This window comes from Hyposmocoma kahamanoa, unplaced genomic scaffold (assembly GCF_003589595.1).
Source record: "Hyposmocoma kahamanoa isolate Upper Pololo Valley unplaced genomic scaffold, ASM358959v1 92, whole genome shotgun sequence".
Classification (NCBI taxonomy): domain Eukaryota; kingdom Metazoa; phylum Arthropoda; class Insecta; order Lepidoptera; family Cosmopterigidae; genus Hyposmocoma; species Hyposmocoma kahamanoa.
The window spans coordinates 21746700-21764266 of NW_020654748.1; the positions used below are offsets into that span (position 1 = coordinate 21746700).

At 37.1% G+C, this 17567-nt stretch overlaps 2 protein-coding genes across 2 annotated transcripts in view; one reads left to right on the plus strand and one right to left on the minus strand.

The window, feature by feature from the left end:
- The window catches only part of LOC113236595, a 17935-nt gene extending 16131 nt beyond the window's left edge, over window positions 1–1804 (plus strand). Inside the window, exon 5 of the mRNA XM_026472739.1 lies at window positions 1552–1804. Within this exon, the coding sequence (XP_026328524.1) occupies window positions 1552–1702 (151 nt within the window). The 3' untranslated portion in view covers window positions 1703–1804. The remainder of the gene's footprint in view (window positions 1–1551) is intronic.
- A 1432-nt stretch (window positions 1805–3236) lies between these two features.
- Window positions 3237–14026, minus strand: LOC113236530 (cuticle protein 18.6). Its single transcript, XM_026472646.1, has 5 exons — window positions 13849–14026; window positions 7652–7756; window positions 7184–7351; window positions 4977–5156; window positions 3237–4882 (listed from the first exon to the last, which is right to left on the minus strand). The coding sequence occupies exons 1-5, from the start codon at window positions 13927–13929 to the stop codon at window positions 4745–4747; spliced, it is 672 nt and encodes a 223-aa protein (XP_026328431.1). The 5' UTR covers window positions 13930–14026; the 3' UTR covers window positions 3237–4744.
- Between the last annotated feature and the right edge of the window lie 3541 nt (window positions 14027–17567).

Here is a 17567-nt window from a genome sequence, read left to right on the forward strand (position 1 = left end):
AAAAAAGTTATATAATTTTTAAACAGTAAATTTCAACGCCAAGTAAATGAGATATGGTGGAATTTTAAACAAAGTATTTTGATAGGTTGTATATCTTTTAGGTTTGACTCGTCTACAATATAAAAAAAAATATTAGAAAAGAACATTTTGCATAATGTCCACCATTACAAATTTTTCGGACAATTACCCAACATCTATTGCTTGACAATTTCTACCTGTAATTTTGATAGAGTCGATTTACGGCTTGCTTACTTATGTACACATAAGTAAGCAAAAACGACTAAATCCAAGCATTTTTTTATTCACTTGATTACACTTTTTATTTGATTTTTGTATAATACATATTTTATAATTAAATGGCTTAGATTTTCGCTTCGTCTAAGGAATTTCATATCGATTTGTTTCACAAAGTCATACGGATTTAAAAATGGCGGAGATTCAGAGTTGTTTTTAACTGCCTCCCGCTTTATTCTTATACTTTTATTAGTAGGGTTTAGTTTTGCCATTTTGTATGTTAATCAAAATAGGGTAGTTAGGATTAAGAGGTTCTAATAGCAGCAGAAGACTCCTTGTGAAAGAGTTCAGCCAGGGAATTACTGCCACCTTTTGCCGCCAAGCAGTAATGTGAGCATTACTGCGTTCCCGCTTTGAAGGGTAAGGCTCAACGCACACTGGCGCAGTACTACTACTACTACAGTACTTATACTATAGTATATTCACATTGACTTACAATTATATGGACGTCGGGTCCGCGCTAAAAAGTGTCCGAACTTATAGGGCGTTAAAATCGTATACAGAGCGTCATTCACGCTTTAGTCTTCGTTTGTTCGACTGACAGCGAAGCAAGCAAAATTAGACAGTACTGCGATGATATTACAATTTAAATTCAACGTTTTAGCTTTTTCATATTCCTTTACATGTCACTACGTTTAAATAGGTTGACTTGGGACATTTTTTCGTGGTTTTTGTATTAGACTCGTCGTCCATTTATTTGTAAGTCAATGTATATTCATCTCTATTTTCCCATTATGACGCGCGTCGACGCCTGGATGCCGTCGAGCAGCTCCGCGCGTCACTTAAACGTAGTGAGGTGTCAGGTGCCGATTACACTGTGATCCGGGCGCACTAATGCGAGTCGCCAAGCGTTGTAGTTGAAAAACAGGACGCGACGCGACGCGACGCGACGCGTTGATTCTGACTTGTTAACTTATATCTCAAGATGACGGGCGCAGTGGCAGTGGCGATTCACAACTGGCCGATCGGATACTTTCGACATTTCTAATCGTAACAATAGTTGATTTAACTCAAAAATTAGAAAGATATAGTAAGAATCAGATTCATCTTCTCGCGCAGAAACCCATCTGATTTCGAGACTACCCGCTCGGATGCGATTTGAATCAATATCAGGACACAGATATTTGCGATTTAAAGCTCTGGCACTGCAACTGTTATGGATAGGCGTGTCGCTTACCGCCAGGCAAACGACTTGTTTAAGTGTATTCTACATGTTCTAAATTCTGATTTCATATAAAACTTGTTTTCACTTTTCAGATCAAGCGAATGCTCAGTGGTACGCGGGTCATGCACCCAGACGTACGTCCCATACTTGTTCCTAGTACTGCCTCTCGGCCCAGTCACGCTTACCGGCCAGGACTACGTGCTTGTCGAGTCCGGCTGCGTCTGCCGGCCCGATCCTTCATAGGTCGGAGGGTCGAACTGGCTTGTGGACTACTCACCTTCGGAGTGAAAACATGGTAACCCTCTACTGAGGGTCCTCTTTTATTCTCCAACGTTTGGTATATACGAAAAACAAGGAAATAGTAAACAAGATACAATGATATTGGAAGGTATATTCTAAGTGATAAATCCCATATGAAAGTAATAAACACTGTTGTAACTTCAAAATTGTGAAATTGAAAAGACACGATTTGAAAGTTCAAAATGTTACCCAATGAAACCAATAAATTCTCATTCACAAATGGATAATGTATAAATAACTGCCTCCGTGGCCAAACGGTTATTACTTGTCTGCCACGCAGAGTCCCGTGTTCGACTCCCAGGCCGGGAGAAATATTTATATGACCTACATTTATTTCTCTCGTGTAATTTGTGGTTGTTTTAGTGTGTCCGTGGCACCCGCGATACAGCGGTATTATTATTTTAAATATCTATTTTAGACTCTCGCTTTTCCCATGGCCTAAAAGATTATGATTACATTATTTATCAATAAGATCCGTTCATGTTTTTTTAAAAATTTCCAAATCGTGTTTTTATTTCACATTCCACAATGTTGAGTTATTACAATATTTAGTTTCATATGCGACTCTTGAATTAATTTGTGTTTAAAGTATCCCAACAGTTGTAGGAAAACAGGATTGTACAAAATGTGATTCGAAAACTTCTCGTTTTTTGAATAACGGCATTTAAAACACCTGCATTGGGTTAGTATAATTGAATTGTAAATTATTCTAATTTTATTTCTCATAATTTCCAATGTATTTTCCTTAGGCCATAAAGTACTTATGAATGCATTTATTGAAGTATTACTCCGTTGTCAAATTTATTTAAATTGTAGAATAAAAAAAACCGGAGATCTGTAAAATCGTCGAAAACTTCCTCAACATTTTTGACTATTTTACGGTTCTATAATTAAAATTAGTTCTTAGACTGAATTTATTATTGTTAATTTTATTTTATAGATATTTATTACTGCAAACTGTTATAAAATTATTTATTTTAATTTAAAATTTGAATGCATCGATGTAGTTGTAAAATTTCGTTGACGATTATATATTAAGACCTGAATTTTAATAAAATAATGTGAATTATGTAGTTATTGAACAACAAATGTATCAAAGATATAAATAAAAAACGATTTTAGAAATGTTTTTTTTTTCGGGAAAATGACAACAATATTTTCATAATTGTCAATTTTTATTTTCTATTTAATTGCAATTTTCCAGTTATACTGCAATAAGAAAAATAATTTACAAAATCTGTATTAAAATCCCCTATTTACGTATATTCGTATACCATCTTAAAATAACTATAGATATCACAATAACTACTATAGATAATTGTGCTTATAGGAATCAGTGTGTACAACTACGACTTATAAATATGGACTTAGTTGCCTAATTAGTTAAATAAAATACCGTATAAGATTAATTGAATAAAGGCCTGTTCAGACATAATCATTTTCCCTACCACTGGGTGGTGAAAAATATCGCAAGGCATCCCGCTGGGTATTTGTATGAATTTTCATGGCAAGAGCGAAACTTGTGGCACGATGCGGTGGCAAATTCATCACTCCCGCACACCCCGCAAGTCAGCTAGGGACAATTAATTGCCATAATAATAAATGATAATGTTGTAGCGATATCCGCTTAGGTGTGAACATTCCCAGACATTTCTACATAATTAAGTTTTGATTATAGTTACCCTCGCTACCGACCTTGAGGGTATACGAGAAGGGTACTATAACCTGTACAAGCAAGCTTGTACAGGGACCTTATCAGTCAGACCCTGACCCCAAATTACCTCCTTTGCACAGACTTAATTAGCTTAATAATCCGTCCTTTTCTACATCAGTTTTTTATTATAGTGACCCTCCCTAGCGACCTTGAGGGTATACGAGAAGGGCACTATAACCTGTGACGGATCAGTCCGTTTGCACAGACTTCATCTCAAAAGGCTAGTGGGTATTAGTTGTGAACAGTGGGAATACCGCGTACCCACTCGAATTTCGCTACCCACAGTGGCAGCGAATAACGCTTATATCTGTATAGGCCTTAAATAGTACCAGCAGACTTAGCATGAGGGTAAAGACGAGATATTCTCAAATGACATTACGAGAGTTATCTCTACAGACGTGAGCATGATATTAACTTTACTGTTGAATGGAATGGAAGCAAGTAACCAGTACAAAGCATAATAAACTTTATATCGAATAGTGTAACGTACAAACTGGATACGGTAGCTACGAGAATTTCCGAGATTGCGCGAAAATTGTCCGGAAGACGGTTTGTTGTGTGTGTGTTTTTTAGACATAAGTTTCATTATGCTGTGGTTATAAAACTTAGCTTCCATTCCACAGTAAGCCTGCATCTGAGATAGAAGAAGCGGACTAAGAAAATAATTTTTAGAGCTTAAAATGAGAAGATAGAACAATTTTAAGTAAGAAGAAAAAGAAATAAAGTAAGAAATTAGAAATAGATAAGAATGAAACAAAAAAGCAAGAACGTCCGAATGAAAAGCCACAACCCGTCTTTTTCTCGGATATAGTAGAATTAGGTGGCACTTTGTTAATATAGAAAACAATGACTAAATTCGAAATGTCATTTTTGAGACACAACAAGATACTAAAAAAATTAGGCACGTTGTTCGTAATATGACAAAATTATCTTCGCCATGTAAAACCAATGATATTATACCTACATATGTAAAACGGTTATGAAGTTTTATATTGTACGTAATATATTTTTTATTTATATCATAAGTCTCTCAAAAATGTTTTCGAATTTTGTGACTATCGATATAACTAAAGTTGATAAGTAACATTTGACGTCATTGTTCATGTTGTAAAAATTAGGTCTTTTACATTCGGCTATAAAACAGAATAATTTCAGTTAAAATGTTTAAAAGTAGACGGTCGGCTGCTTTAGAGAAAAATATGTTTAAGATGACAAATTAACCCGAAGTAAGACTGAAGGTATTATAATCTAAGATTACTACAAGTAAACATCTACTGTTCATAACGGTAGTATTGCTGCGGCGCTTGCTGGGGTTGTGGCCGCGGCTGTGGCTGCGCGTGCGCAATTTGCTGCAACTGCGGCTTGGGCGTCGGAATCTTAACCACAATGTCCGTGGGCTGCCGAGATACCTGAAAAATGATACGATATTTTTATTCACATCACCCAAGGACATCCTTTGTGCTCGGTTGTTTTCCATCAAAGGTTTAAGGCTCTAGCACTCACCTCAGCCTTGAAACCTTCTTTAGGATCAGCAGTGTAGGTGACGGTTCTAATGAAGCCATCGCTGTCGACAACGGAATAAGAGCCCTTGATGACGTCACCGTCGCGCTGCTCTTTGCGGTTCTGGTAGTTGGTGTACTGGTCGTCGTTCACGTCGAATCCGAACTGGTATGAAGGATGAGGCTGCAGCAAAAAAAGAAAGGAGTTATTCTAATGCGAATACTTAAACAAACGGCTGGAGAAGTCGCGGTAGGACCATGTTCGGATGGTGAATCCACCATCTTACCATGGTTTCTAATCTTAATGATACGGGTAAAATCTCGCACCGAGTTGGAGAAAGAAACCTGACTACAGCTGATGATATGGGCTCATGGTCAAACGGTCGGATGGCGTGGAACTCTGAACACACTCACCAACTCGTGGCTTCTGACATGATTATGCCCATATCACCATATGGGCGCAATCATGTCAGATGACAACTGCTGGTGACGGTTTTGGTTCTTCTTGTCGTCCCGACACAAAATGACGACGTACGGTTCTATACGGTCGGTGTTTGCTTTTTTTATGAGACCAAGTGACGGGATGATCAAGTCGCCCACCTGGCAGTAAGTGACACGCCTGCCCATAACAGTTGCAGTACCACTCAGTGCTCTAAATCAACAAAGATCTGAGGGGCACTGCCACTGCACCCTGAGACATAAGTTGACAAGTTCCACGTGTCTGTAATTACAGCACCCTTACCGTTCATAACCGGAACGTAATAATGCTCAAACTACTGCTTGGCGGCAGCCATAGGTAAGGTGGCAGTACTTCCCTGGACGAACTCTTTAACAAGGAACTCAAAGGAAGGTTATTGGTTCTTGTTTGTAGCTGCAAGAAATGACCCAGCAGTCAAGCACTTGTGGTACTACGAGACAATATCGTGAATGTTAGCAAATGAAGAATCTGGAATTGGTTTTAATTGGACTATTAGTTAGCAATGGATTTCATTCCTACTAGTGCTTGCAAGGTATGAATAGATAAGGGATTATCTGATACGTTTAGAAGTATATTAGCATCACTAAAGAACCAAATAGTTTGTACTTACCTATAGTTTATTCTACAAATTAACGGCAGAAAATAAGGAAGTATCTCAAGGAAGTCGATAACTTGCTTGAAAGCTATTTCCATAATAAAATATACTATAGCTACTAGGATGGATTAATAGTTAGTTACTTTCACTTGATGTAAAACGATATCGCTTGGTTAAATAACTGTTCAATCGTACCTACTGTGTCCAAGACTGCGTTCGTTTAATGTAATTAACACATAAAATAACACATTGTATACTTTGGGATTATTACAAGAAATATCCTATCTAGCTAGGGAACTAGCCGAAGAAATTTCGAACGTGCGTAATTTTCCTTTCATGATGAGAAGTTGAAATACATCACAAGCCCGTATTTGAGCTCAATAGTCATTGTCTCTTATATGCGCGTGCGTAGATTCAGCAGCGTTTTTACGCTCGATTTCTCTAGGTTAGACGTTGAAGGTATAACGAAGCTGGCAGAATGTGTGTGACCGGGCCTAATAAATGCAGTATTTTTTCTATCGATTGGACTTTGATTTCACATAAACTTCTTCGTATAAAATGAACATTAGGAAGAGGTATTATCGGTACATTGCGTATAAAAGCACTTGTGTGCTGTCAATAATGAGGAAATGCTATAACCGTTAGTTCTTCTGGGGACAGGATGTTACCCCGGACAGCTTTCAGTCCCACACATGTCATGCCAAGCTCTGTATTACATTTGATAACCTTCCACAGTCTGTCCCATGCATTCTCCCGAATCTCGGAACAAAACTGGTTCCGGCTAGCGTTGGTAGCCATAGGCGCTCTAGTTATCTGTGAGCGCGTTCAGGTTTTGTTGGATCACTTGTTGTTACCGGAACGGGTTTTGCTCTTTTAATGCGCCGCCTCCTTTGCATCACTTCCTTTTCTCCGACAAATTTGGACTCACCATGAGTTCGTAATGGCAATATGTTGGATCATCTAACGTGACACGCTATGTTAATAAAAGACATTGGAAATTTAGATCGAAAGCAATAGATACCTACTGGAGATCGACAATAATGTAATGTAGGCTATTGTATAAAGAGGATCAGGATAGAGCGTACAGTAAAGGGAAGGTAATATCGCTCCTAACAGAAGAAAAATGTTCAATGCCTACGTCATAGTCTTCCTGAGGGTCACGGGTCTCGGCCTGAGGTTGACGGTACTGCGGCTGAGGAGCGGGCCTGTACTGAGGTTGGGGTGCTGGCCTGTACTGAGGTTGGGGTGCTGGCCTGTACTGTTGTGGCTGGACGTACTGCTGCTCTTCATTCTGGACGACGTAAGGCTGTAACAGAAAAGCTTTAGCAACAAACATACATAACTTCAAGTTTTACTATTTACTTGCGTTTAAAAACAATATCATTGCCTAGTTAGTCAATAACCTACTACCTAGTATCTATCTACTCGTGTTTTAAATGTAATAAATAGACGCATGCTTGGCGTGATAGACTATGATACGGGTAAGTCTAAAACAATCCCTTCGAATCGAAGAATTATATTTGTCTTGATATAGGAGTATCCTAATTGAAGTAAAACCGACTTCTCTCAACTCAGTTTGAAATGTTAGCAGTCGTCTCGTACTTACAAGTCGAGCTGGAGCGGAGGCAACAGGACGCGTGACAACCTGCGTCTGAGCAGGCTGCTGTGCCGCGAAGTACTGCCGCAGTAGGTGAGGGGGAACTTCCGCCTGCTGAAGAAACAAAAGTTATCAATTAGATTTCAATTTAATTCAAACTGGCTAAGCGATGAGATCATGAGGTGTCTTTTAAGAGTTTCGTGAAATACAGATGACAAACAGGTCATAATTCTTAACCAAGTTTGTTTAAAGGCATTATAAGTAAAACATTGGGTTTCTCACGCACAAACTCGCACAGAAAATTGCCAATCCAAACTATACAATTTAATTAATGCAGTAAGATCTATTGAATGTTTTTTTATTACAGTTAGTCTTTCATTATATTGCTAAATCGTAATATCATCAAGTAGCATGAACAATTGTTCACTACAATTTTAGAAATCTCCCAACGTTTAAACTTGAACTGAAACGCGATGGATAAAGAAATCCAAACAGCTTCAAGCTCAATACTACAAGAATGAAAAATTTGAGACGAAAAGCTGAGAACATAGCAGTCTGGTGAAATTCACTGATCCGGTTAAAGGCTCACCTGCAGCTGCAAAACCTTGGATAATGATGGTAATGCCTCTAAGTAACCACAAACTATCAAGTTATCTAACACTAATCTTTTTCTAATTAAGTATCAATAATAAAATTTCCAGTCAATTAAAAAACCGGTGCTAGACTAAAAACCAGCCTGAGTTTTATCGTCGTCCCACTTCACACACTAACACGCATCATCTAGAGCAAGAACAATCGCCCTGGTAACCGACAATAATGTTACATAACGCCTCTTGTGAAACCACTGTTACAGTTGCAAGCCCAATTTGCTGCCTTCAATAACTGGCATAGGGTTGACACTTAAGTGTGCTTAATTCGTTTAATCGCCTTGTGGTACACCTCAAGGATACCAATATTGCGGAGTACCGCAAGTATGTATGCTTGTCCCACTTCTGTTTGATGTTTCACGACGATGATATATAAAAATAGTGCAGTAGTTTGTAGTAGGTAATTAACAAATTGCCAGCCAAATAACAAATTTAATTGATTTTAAATTTAAATATCTTTGTTAGATGTATAAATCTGAGGGTGTACCACAAGGACACATGCTGACACCAAACTTGTTTAAGAAAGTATGATACGCAAGACTTTACACAAGTAGCTTAAGTTCTTTTGTCAACCCTAATAACAAGCGCAATGTTCCACACACGGTCGCAGACGCGTTATGCAAAAGAGGCGTTTTGTTGGGTCATTTTCCGGCCCATTTCCCTAATTAATAGTTGATTGACCAGCTGTTACCAATTTTAAAGATTTTGTGCAATACACCACTACTGGTTGCTAATTTTAAATTGTCGGTATCTACATATCTCTACGAAGAGGGTTTATAGAGGTTTCACACCAATATGCGGGTTCACACTTTTTCCAAAAGTTGTAAACCTCTTTTTATTTATTTATTGTCACATGTACATAGTCACGTGTTACAAATGTGTTACATTACGACTAGAGTGTAGTACATGACCCTGAATAGGGCACTGCAAGTCACGATATTGAATACAATATAAGAAAATATAATGGAATAACATAAAGAAATAAAAATTTTAGAATAGGAATTGAGAGGCGTAAACAAAAAATGACAAAATTTAAAGATTTATGTCAAAATAAATTCTAAAACTAAAGCAAAAAACGTCATGGAGAAGGTCGAGAGAATGTATTAATTAATATTATGAATTCGTCAAATTACATGTATATAAACTCATCATCAATTAATTATTAAGTATTTATCATTGACTTACAAATAAATGGACGACGGGTCTAATACAAAAACCACGAAAAAAATGTCCCAAGTCAACCTATTTAAACGTAGTCACATGTAAAGGAATATGAAAAAGCTAAAATGTTGAATTTAAATTGTAATGTCATCCCAGTACTGTCTAATTTTGCTTGCCTCGCTGTCAGTCGAACAAACGAAGACTAAAGTGCGAATGACGCTCTGTATACGATTTTAACGCCCTATAAGTTCGGACACTTTCTAGCGCGGACCCGACGTCCATATAATTGTAAGTCAATGGTATTTATAATTTGATTCATCGCGCGTTCAGTTGGAGTATAATTGTTGAAATATTTTTACATTATTTATTTATTTATGTTATTTATTTATTTGTGTTTCAATTTTATAATAGCTTTTATTCCTTAAATATTTCCTTAATTTTTTTAAGAATAAATTGTCATTTGCTTCGTTTTTTATGTCAGCTTTTACAGTTGATTACTCCTTCTCAAACTCTTTATTAAATATCTCTATTAAATATATATATATAGTGAGGGGAAAGTAAGAAGGTTTTCTTTAATAAACAATGGTCGGTAGCCTTCTTCACCGCTAGCCAGCAAGAGGTACTGCCACAAAATATTCACAAATGTAAGTAATTTAGGAAGTCATAGATACGTGCCACCACAGAGATTCGAACTGTCTACCATTGAAATCTGAGCTACCACCGGTTAAAGAGCACGCTAGAATGAAAAGCAAGCGTTATCTCGGTTATGACTGATGACCTGAATCTAGTTAGTCAGGTTCATCGAATCCTAAACATGGGAAAACTATGTTTTGTTTTTGGTTGAATTTAGTCATATCCAGGTTAAATCCAGGGACCAAAAATATTTAATAACAACATAGTAGCGTTAGAATTAATAATTCACAATTATAAATTCTATTTTATCTGCATGCAATATCAATTAATTTTTGCACATGATGAAGCGCATAATATAATGATAACATGTTCCGGTTCCTGATTAAACTCCTCCATACTATTAAATATTTATTGGTTTTTAGTATATAAGGTAGAATTTATTCCAAATTATTTACTTAGTAATTATAACAACTCAAAAACGTAAGTGAATAATTAAGTAATTATCGTACATTATTTCACATATTGCGTGATCAATATTAATTTGAAGCGCTTGCGCGTGCGTTTGTCACTGAGGAAACCATTCTTGTGATTTGCATGTAAATCGTTCAAAATTACGATAAAAACAACATTTGCAATACATTCTGTTGTTATTATTTAATTGCAAATTTGATTTGGCATTCCAATAAATGTACACATGAAAAAAAAAGTGAATGGCTATGCTGTATTTATTTTTATGTAAATTATTGGTTATTGCTGTTGGTACAGGCGGCAGCACGTCAAGTTACACATTGACGGATCTTGTACCGTTGATCTGGAGGCGATATTCGAAATATACTTTTGCTCGAATGTCGCTTGTGCTATTGATTGTACATATTAAAGCTCAACTTACATTGCCGCGTAACGGTGAAACGGTGAAATTACAGGCACATGGGACTTATCAACTTTATGCTTCAGGGTGAAGGGCGCAGTAGCAATAATTTTTTATAAACCAGATATGCTAAATTTATTATTTGTATGAGTATATATTGACGGTGGAAAATCTAAATGTCGTAAGGCAGCATTCCTAGCTTTGTAAAAGTACGATAACATATTGGATAAGGTAGTGTTACCATATTTCACGGCTGGTTAAATATTTTCTTACATAATTGAGATCTTAGGTTTTCGCGAAATGAAACTATGGTGACCATGATCAGTCCACCGTGACCTTCTTCCTGGTGTTATGGCGATGAGACGGCGTCAACGTATCGAAGACACGTGGCGTTCCTGCGTCCAACCCATGGCGTCCGGGATTTTGTTATCATCGCAATTATAAAGATCGCCTTTGTCCAGGAGGTTAATGACGTATGTTGGAAGAGACCGTCAGCATTGGGTGGACCGAAAGTTGAAAAGAAGAAGAAGACAAAGATCGTTATTAAATTTATATCATTCGATATATTTTTTTATTGTTGTATGGTAACTAGACGTAACACATACAGGTACTGTGTGTTCTATGGATTTCTATAAAAAAAATTTAAATAATTTAGATATTTATCCTTACATACTTGAAAGAGAAGCTGTTATTTTAAATTTATTTGTGATCTAAAAAAATTTTGACAAATTGTTTTAAGTCTAGCTATTCATACAATACTAGCTGGCTAAACTCTTGTTTAACTTGTTAGTAGAATTTCAAGTGTTTTTATTTAATCAATGTTTTCCATTGACTTACAAATAAATGGACGACGGGTCTAATACAAAAACCACGAAAAAAATGTCCCAAGTCAACCTATTTAAACGCAGTGACATGTAAAGGAATATGAAAAAGCTAAAACGTTGAATTTAAATTGTAATGTCATCGCAGTACTGTCCAATTTTGCTTGCTTCGTTGTCAGTCGAACAAACGAAGACTTAAGCGTGAATGACGCTCTGCATACGATTTTAACGCCCTATAAGTTCGGACACTTTTTAGCGCGGACCCGACGTCCATATAATTGTAAGTCAATGATGTTTTCTATCACCTCCCTGCATCCTGTTTATGACTGTTTGTGTTGAATCAAAAATCTATTCTATAGATTTGAATTAAAATTACGTCAGCGTTACCAATATTATCGACAACTTATGAATTAGAATATAATGGCGTCATTGTGACGCCACCGTATTATAATATGGTAGTATTATAGAAGAGAACCGTGCCTAGCAGTGAGACGTGTAATAGCTTAATGATAATGACGAATATTATATATATTTAGTGCTTGGATAGTGTATTACATTTATACAGGGTACACTGTTGGCCACGTGTTTTCTCCAGTGGGATTATGATGTTAGATTGTAGGCCATATTTCAATTCATTAAATTTCGAATATTTTCTTTTTCGACTTATACAAACTTGCATGGAGTATTGCAGTCACCTGTGAGGTGGCTCGGCGAAACTTGAGGTTAATGATTCGGTTGAATGCAGAGCCAGGAGACTTATTAGCGACGACAAGCTCGAAGCTAAACTTCATAGTTTAGTCCACCGGCGCAAAGTAGCCCGCCTGTCGGTTTTCTACAGAATATAATTATTTCGGTGAGAATGCTCATGAGCTCCATCAGTTTATCCCGCCCGCCGTCTTTTACCAACGGACATCCAGACATACGGCGGGACATCATTCTTACTTGGTCGATATTCCCTTTAGGCGTACTAAGCGCTTTTCGTCATCTTTTATTATGCGCATAGCTCAGGAATGGAATTCCCTATCTGCGACAGTCGCATACAACCCGAGTATCTTTAAGATCCGATTGAATAGGCATCTTTTGGGCGAGCTCTATCCACCGTGGATCCTATCTTTGCTCCATGGCCAGGTAGTGGTCCAGAGCTAATCCATTTACTTTATCAAAAATCTTTCTATTATTTATAGGATTTCAATGTATTTTGATTCATTCTTCTATTCTTCTGCCGTTATTATTCCACTGCAGGCAGGCCAAAGACTTCATTTCAGCCATTTATCACGATAGAATGCCGCTAGAGGCCAAGATCTAATATTAGAATCTAGTTCGTCACGCCATTTCCTACTGGGCTTGCGTAGGGTGGAATCCACTATATGGTGGTCTTTGCCCACAGCGGCAGACGTGTCCGACCCAATTCCATATTTCATTTAATTCAGGTTGGCCACATTTTCACCAACGTCACCGATTTTTGTTTTGGTTCTTTTCAAGTATATAGTTCTTTTTTTAACAATTACTCTTTTATTATTCTTTATTACTGTCTCAAACTAAGGATTTTCCCTTTCTATGAATACCAGAGCATCGATATTAACTCTATGGAAGTTTGCACACCTACATATATCCAATTAGGAATAGTTTTCGCTTTTCAAAATGATCCTACAGTCAATCAAAGCCGCGACCTTCTTACCTAGCTCACAGTCCCTGGGCAACAAAGTGCCATCGAAATTTACTTTCCGATGTGGTTGTGTGTAGATACTTCATAGGGACATCCAATTTTTTATGGGTACGGTCATTTTTTTTTTGTCAACATTATACACATTATTGTTTATGATATCTAGTGACTGGACTAACAAGTCATACGCTGAAAGTTGCAGTGCTACCCAAAGCATTAAAATCATAAAGATCTAAGGGCCACTGCCACGGTGCCCGTCATCGTGAAACACAAACTTGACAAGAGTCATATGTCTGTAGTTTCACCATAACCAGTAACGCTTACGGCTTCCCTGGATGAATTCACAAGGACTCTATTGCTACTTGGTAATAGAGCCTTGTATATGGAAGTACGTACTGCAAAAAGGTACTCACTTGTTGCTGTGGTTGGTACTGATGCTGAGGCGCCGCCAGCGCACACCCGACCACGGCCAAAACGATACACTGTCGCAACATCACTCACAATTTAAAAAACAATATTATTTTAAAAAGTAAAATTAAAAAGAATATGTGTTAATTAAAATTGGAATGGTTAAGGCCACGGCACACGCGCGCGTAATATGTACGTATGGAGTAGGTCGTGTACGCTACTTTCGCTTTATATAGGGGCACCCCTTCTTAAGCTCATGCGGCGGGGGTGGTTGGACCACTTTGAAATTTTTAAATCGGAGCATCGATTCGCGATTCGGTTTCGTTGTGCATTGTGTAGTATTTAGTCCTAAAACATTGCAGATTGCTGTGAGAAAAATAAATCTAATTACTTTTGCTGACAATTACACATCAGTGCCTCTACAATGAGACGGGACGAACAAGTCATGCGCCTGGTGGTAAGCGACACGCCTGTCCATATCAATTGCAGTGCCACTCAGAGCTTTAAATCGCAAAGATCTGAGGGGCACTGCCACTGCGCCTGACGCCCTGAGACATAAGTTGACAAGTCACATGCGCTTGTAATTTCACCAGTATGTCAGTTCCGAATCCAAGTAATGACAATCCCAAATATTACAGGGATCTTTTTATCTCTAGGTGTACAAGCGATATTCGTAGTGAGTCCGATTTTTCTAGATTTGTATAGTCTCGGAATTGGAAAGAATCTAATTGGATGCAGTGCACAAATGCGCTTACTCTTCAAAACCGGGACGAAGTTATATACATTACTATATATATACATTACTGATTGGCGGCAGACTGCCGTCCACTAACTAAGGCTAAGTGACAAAATAGTTTTTTGAGATATCTTAAAAACCCTTAACGCAGTGTTAGAATATTTAAATTGTTTAATAGATATTTCAGCTATGCATCGTTAGGATAAGTTTCGATAAGTCGAACACATTAATTTTAACTGTTTTTACAAGAGAATTTTCTGCTCTATCCTTTGCTATTTAAAACAGATATTTGACCATTTGGCACTTAGCCTCGTTTTAGGTAGAGTGCTTACCTGGACGATTTCTTTCACAAGGAGCTCTACTGCTAGTAGAACAGTAAATAAATAAATAAATAAATAAATAAATAACGCACACACTCAACATAGCCCCAGTGACAGTGACAGTGACAGTTATCCCTTGCGACTGCATAAAATGTTTGTATACAAAATATTGTATCTTCTTGTGAACACTAGAGGCGCTGTATGATTTGCCATATAGAATTCTGAAGTAATATACGCGGGCGCTTGCGACAATTGTTATAGTAAACTCGTGGTAGTGGTACAGATTTAAATTTAATTTAAATAGTTGAGAATGCAATCCATTATAATATAACTTTAGCATTACAAAATCAATTTTTTTCCAGAAGGAATTCAAATGTTCTTGATTTTTCAGGAGTAGTTAAGACTGGGTCAAATAAATTCGGGCTACATTTGCAAAATGACAATTTTTCAGAAGAGTGCTTTAAAGATCTACGAAAGAAATTACTTAATAAATGTTTTGTGCCTGAATAGAAGGATTATAAAATGTCAAATATACATAATTTGTTTGATGCAATTCGTATTATTTTTCGGTCATTCTCGAACTAGTATTCACTACCTAATTTCCGTGGAAATTTTTGTTATTTAAGTATTCGAATTTTTAACGTACAATATTATTTAATATTCGAGTATTGTATCGTAAAATATTATTTAATAATTAGGAAAAGTGGACCGATAATGACCGTTTCTTGACTTTCCTGTTACAAAAAGCACTTTAGACGTATCACATGTGACTTTATATGCTAGTGAATAATAAATAATATTTTTTTTTATCCAGGTGTACTACATTTTAACCGCCTCTCTATATCGATATCTCCAAAGAACAATACGCCACGTAAATTTTTGGACCTGTTCTGTTTTTATTTTCTTTTCTGTTTATTTTGTTTCACATAATTCGTTTTTTTGTGATTTTTTTTACGAATTTTGTTTTTTGTTTCTTTATTTTTTTTCCACGAAATTCAGGGAGCAAATATTAGTCAATCAATAAATATGGCTATTTACAAAAATAACAGAAAATTACCAATAAATTAAGTTGGCGTAGCGTTCTTTTGAGGTATCGAAATAATATAAAAGCCTTTGGCCGAATGGTTACCATGCTGGTCTGCCACGCAGAGGTCCCGGGTTCGATTCTCGGGCCGGGACAAATATTTGTATGGCCTACATTTATTTCTCTCGTGAGTTTGGGTGTAATTTGTGGTTGTGTATGTGTGTTCATGGCACAGGGTTTTCCCTAGTGCGTTACTTAGTATGATAAAAAAATGCCTGGAAGAAATTTCTACATAGCAATAAGTCCGCCTGTTGTACATTAGCTTATTCTGTGACTCTTAAAATACTGTTCTGCGTTTCCATTGTAGTTTTGTATGAGCTATAAAGAATATTTCATTCATTTCATGATACAACCTGCTTCTCGAAGAAACTTAACGTGTGAAGACTCCGATATGTGTTACTCTAGCCAGGACTTAAACCCTCTCCTTAAAGAAGTGTCCGTGTACATCGTGGGAAAATATAATGGGTTGGCGTTTGAGATCTTAATCCACACTTAAAGCAATGCAGTACAAATTTTCTTCATGTGAATGGCCGACCTTCTTTTGCGCAAATCCTTCTGATCTAGATACCAGTCAAGGCTTGTCTAATCCCGAAGCCAATCGGGACACCCATGACCTTTCATCGGGTCACGAGAGGTCGAAGGTTGAATTCGTATTACGACGTAATTAAATTAACAATCGACTTTGTATATTGTTTCCATTAATCGTTAATTGGCCGTTTAATTCTTTGTTTTTATTGTTATTTGGTGGCAAATTATTTACATTTTATTGGCGAAAACAGATTTATCTTTTTGTTTTTATGACTCTGATAACTACCTGGTTTTACCACCGGGCCTTGGATATATTTAAGATGAAGAAAGATAATACAATAGTTATGGGACATTTTGCGAAGAGAACATTCCGCGACTGACCTGTTAAACAAGATTGCAAAATTAATCTTAACCTTACGACAGGCTTGGTATCAACTTGAAGATAGCCTCTTCCCCAGACTGTCATCTTTATTATACGATATCAAATGACGAGATAAACATGCCGTGCACCTGGTAGTAAGCGACACACCTGTCTGTAGCAGTGCAGTTGCAATGCCACTAAGAATTTTAAATCTTAAATCGCAAAGATCTGAGGGGCATTTCCACTGCGCTCTGTCACCCTGAGACATAAATTGACAAGGCGCATGTGCCTGTCACCCTTACCCTTCAAAACCGGAACGCAGTAACGCTCACTTTACTGCTTGGCTGCAGAAATAGGTAATTGAAATAGAAGTAATTGCCACCTTACACAAGGAGCTCTACTTTTACAAAAATTTGAGTGACAGCCAAGAAAGCTTCGCTCATTTCGCTCGCTGTATTTCGTTATTAATAAGAACGTGTTTACGCTGGGTTCGTGTTCTCTGTTTTAGATTAATGCTGCTTGGTGAGAAAGACTTAACCAGACTGGTCTATTAAAGAAAAAAAGCCTCGACTTAAAATCTGTTTTTTGGTTTCACATGTGCTAGACAGAAAGTAGAGGTGTCTACGTTTAGGCGGTCAAGGACAAAAATACACTATGGTGCACTGAGTCATAATAATAATGTCATAATGTAGTCT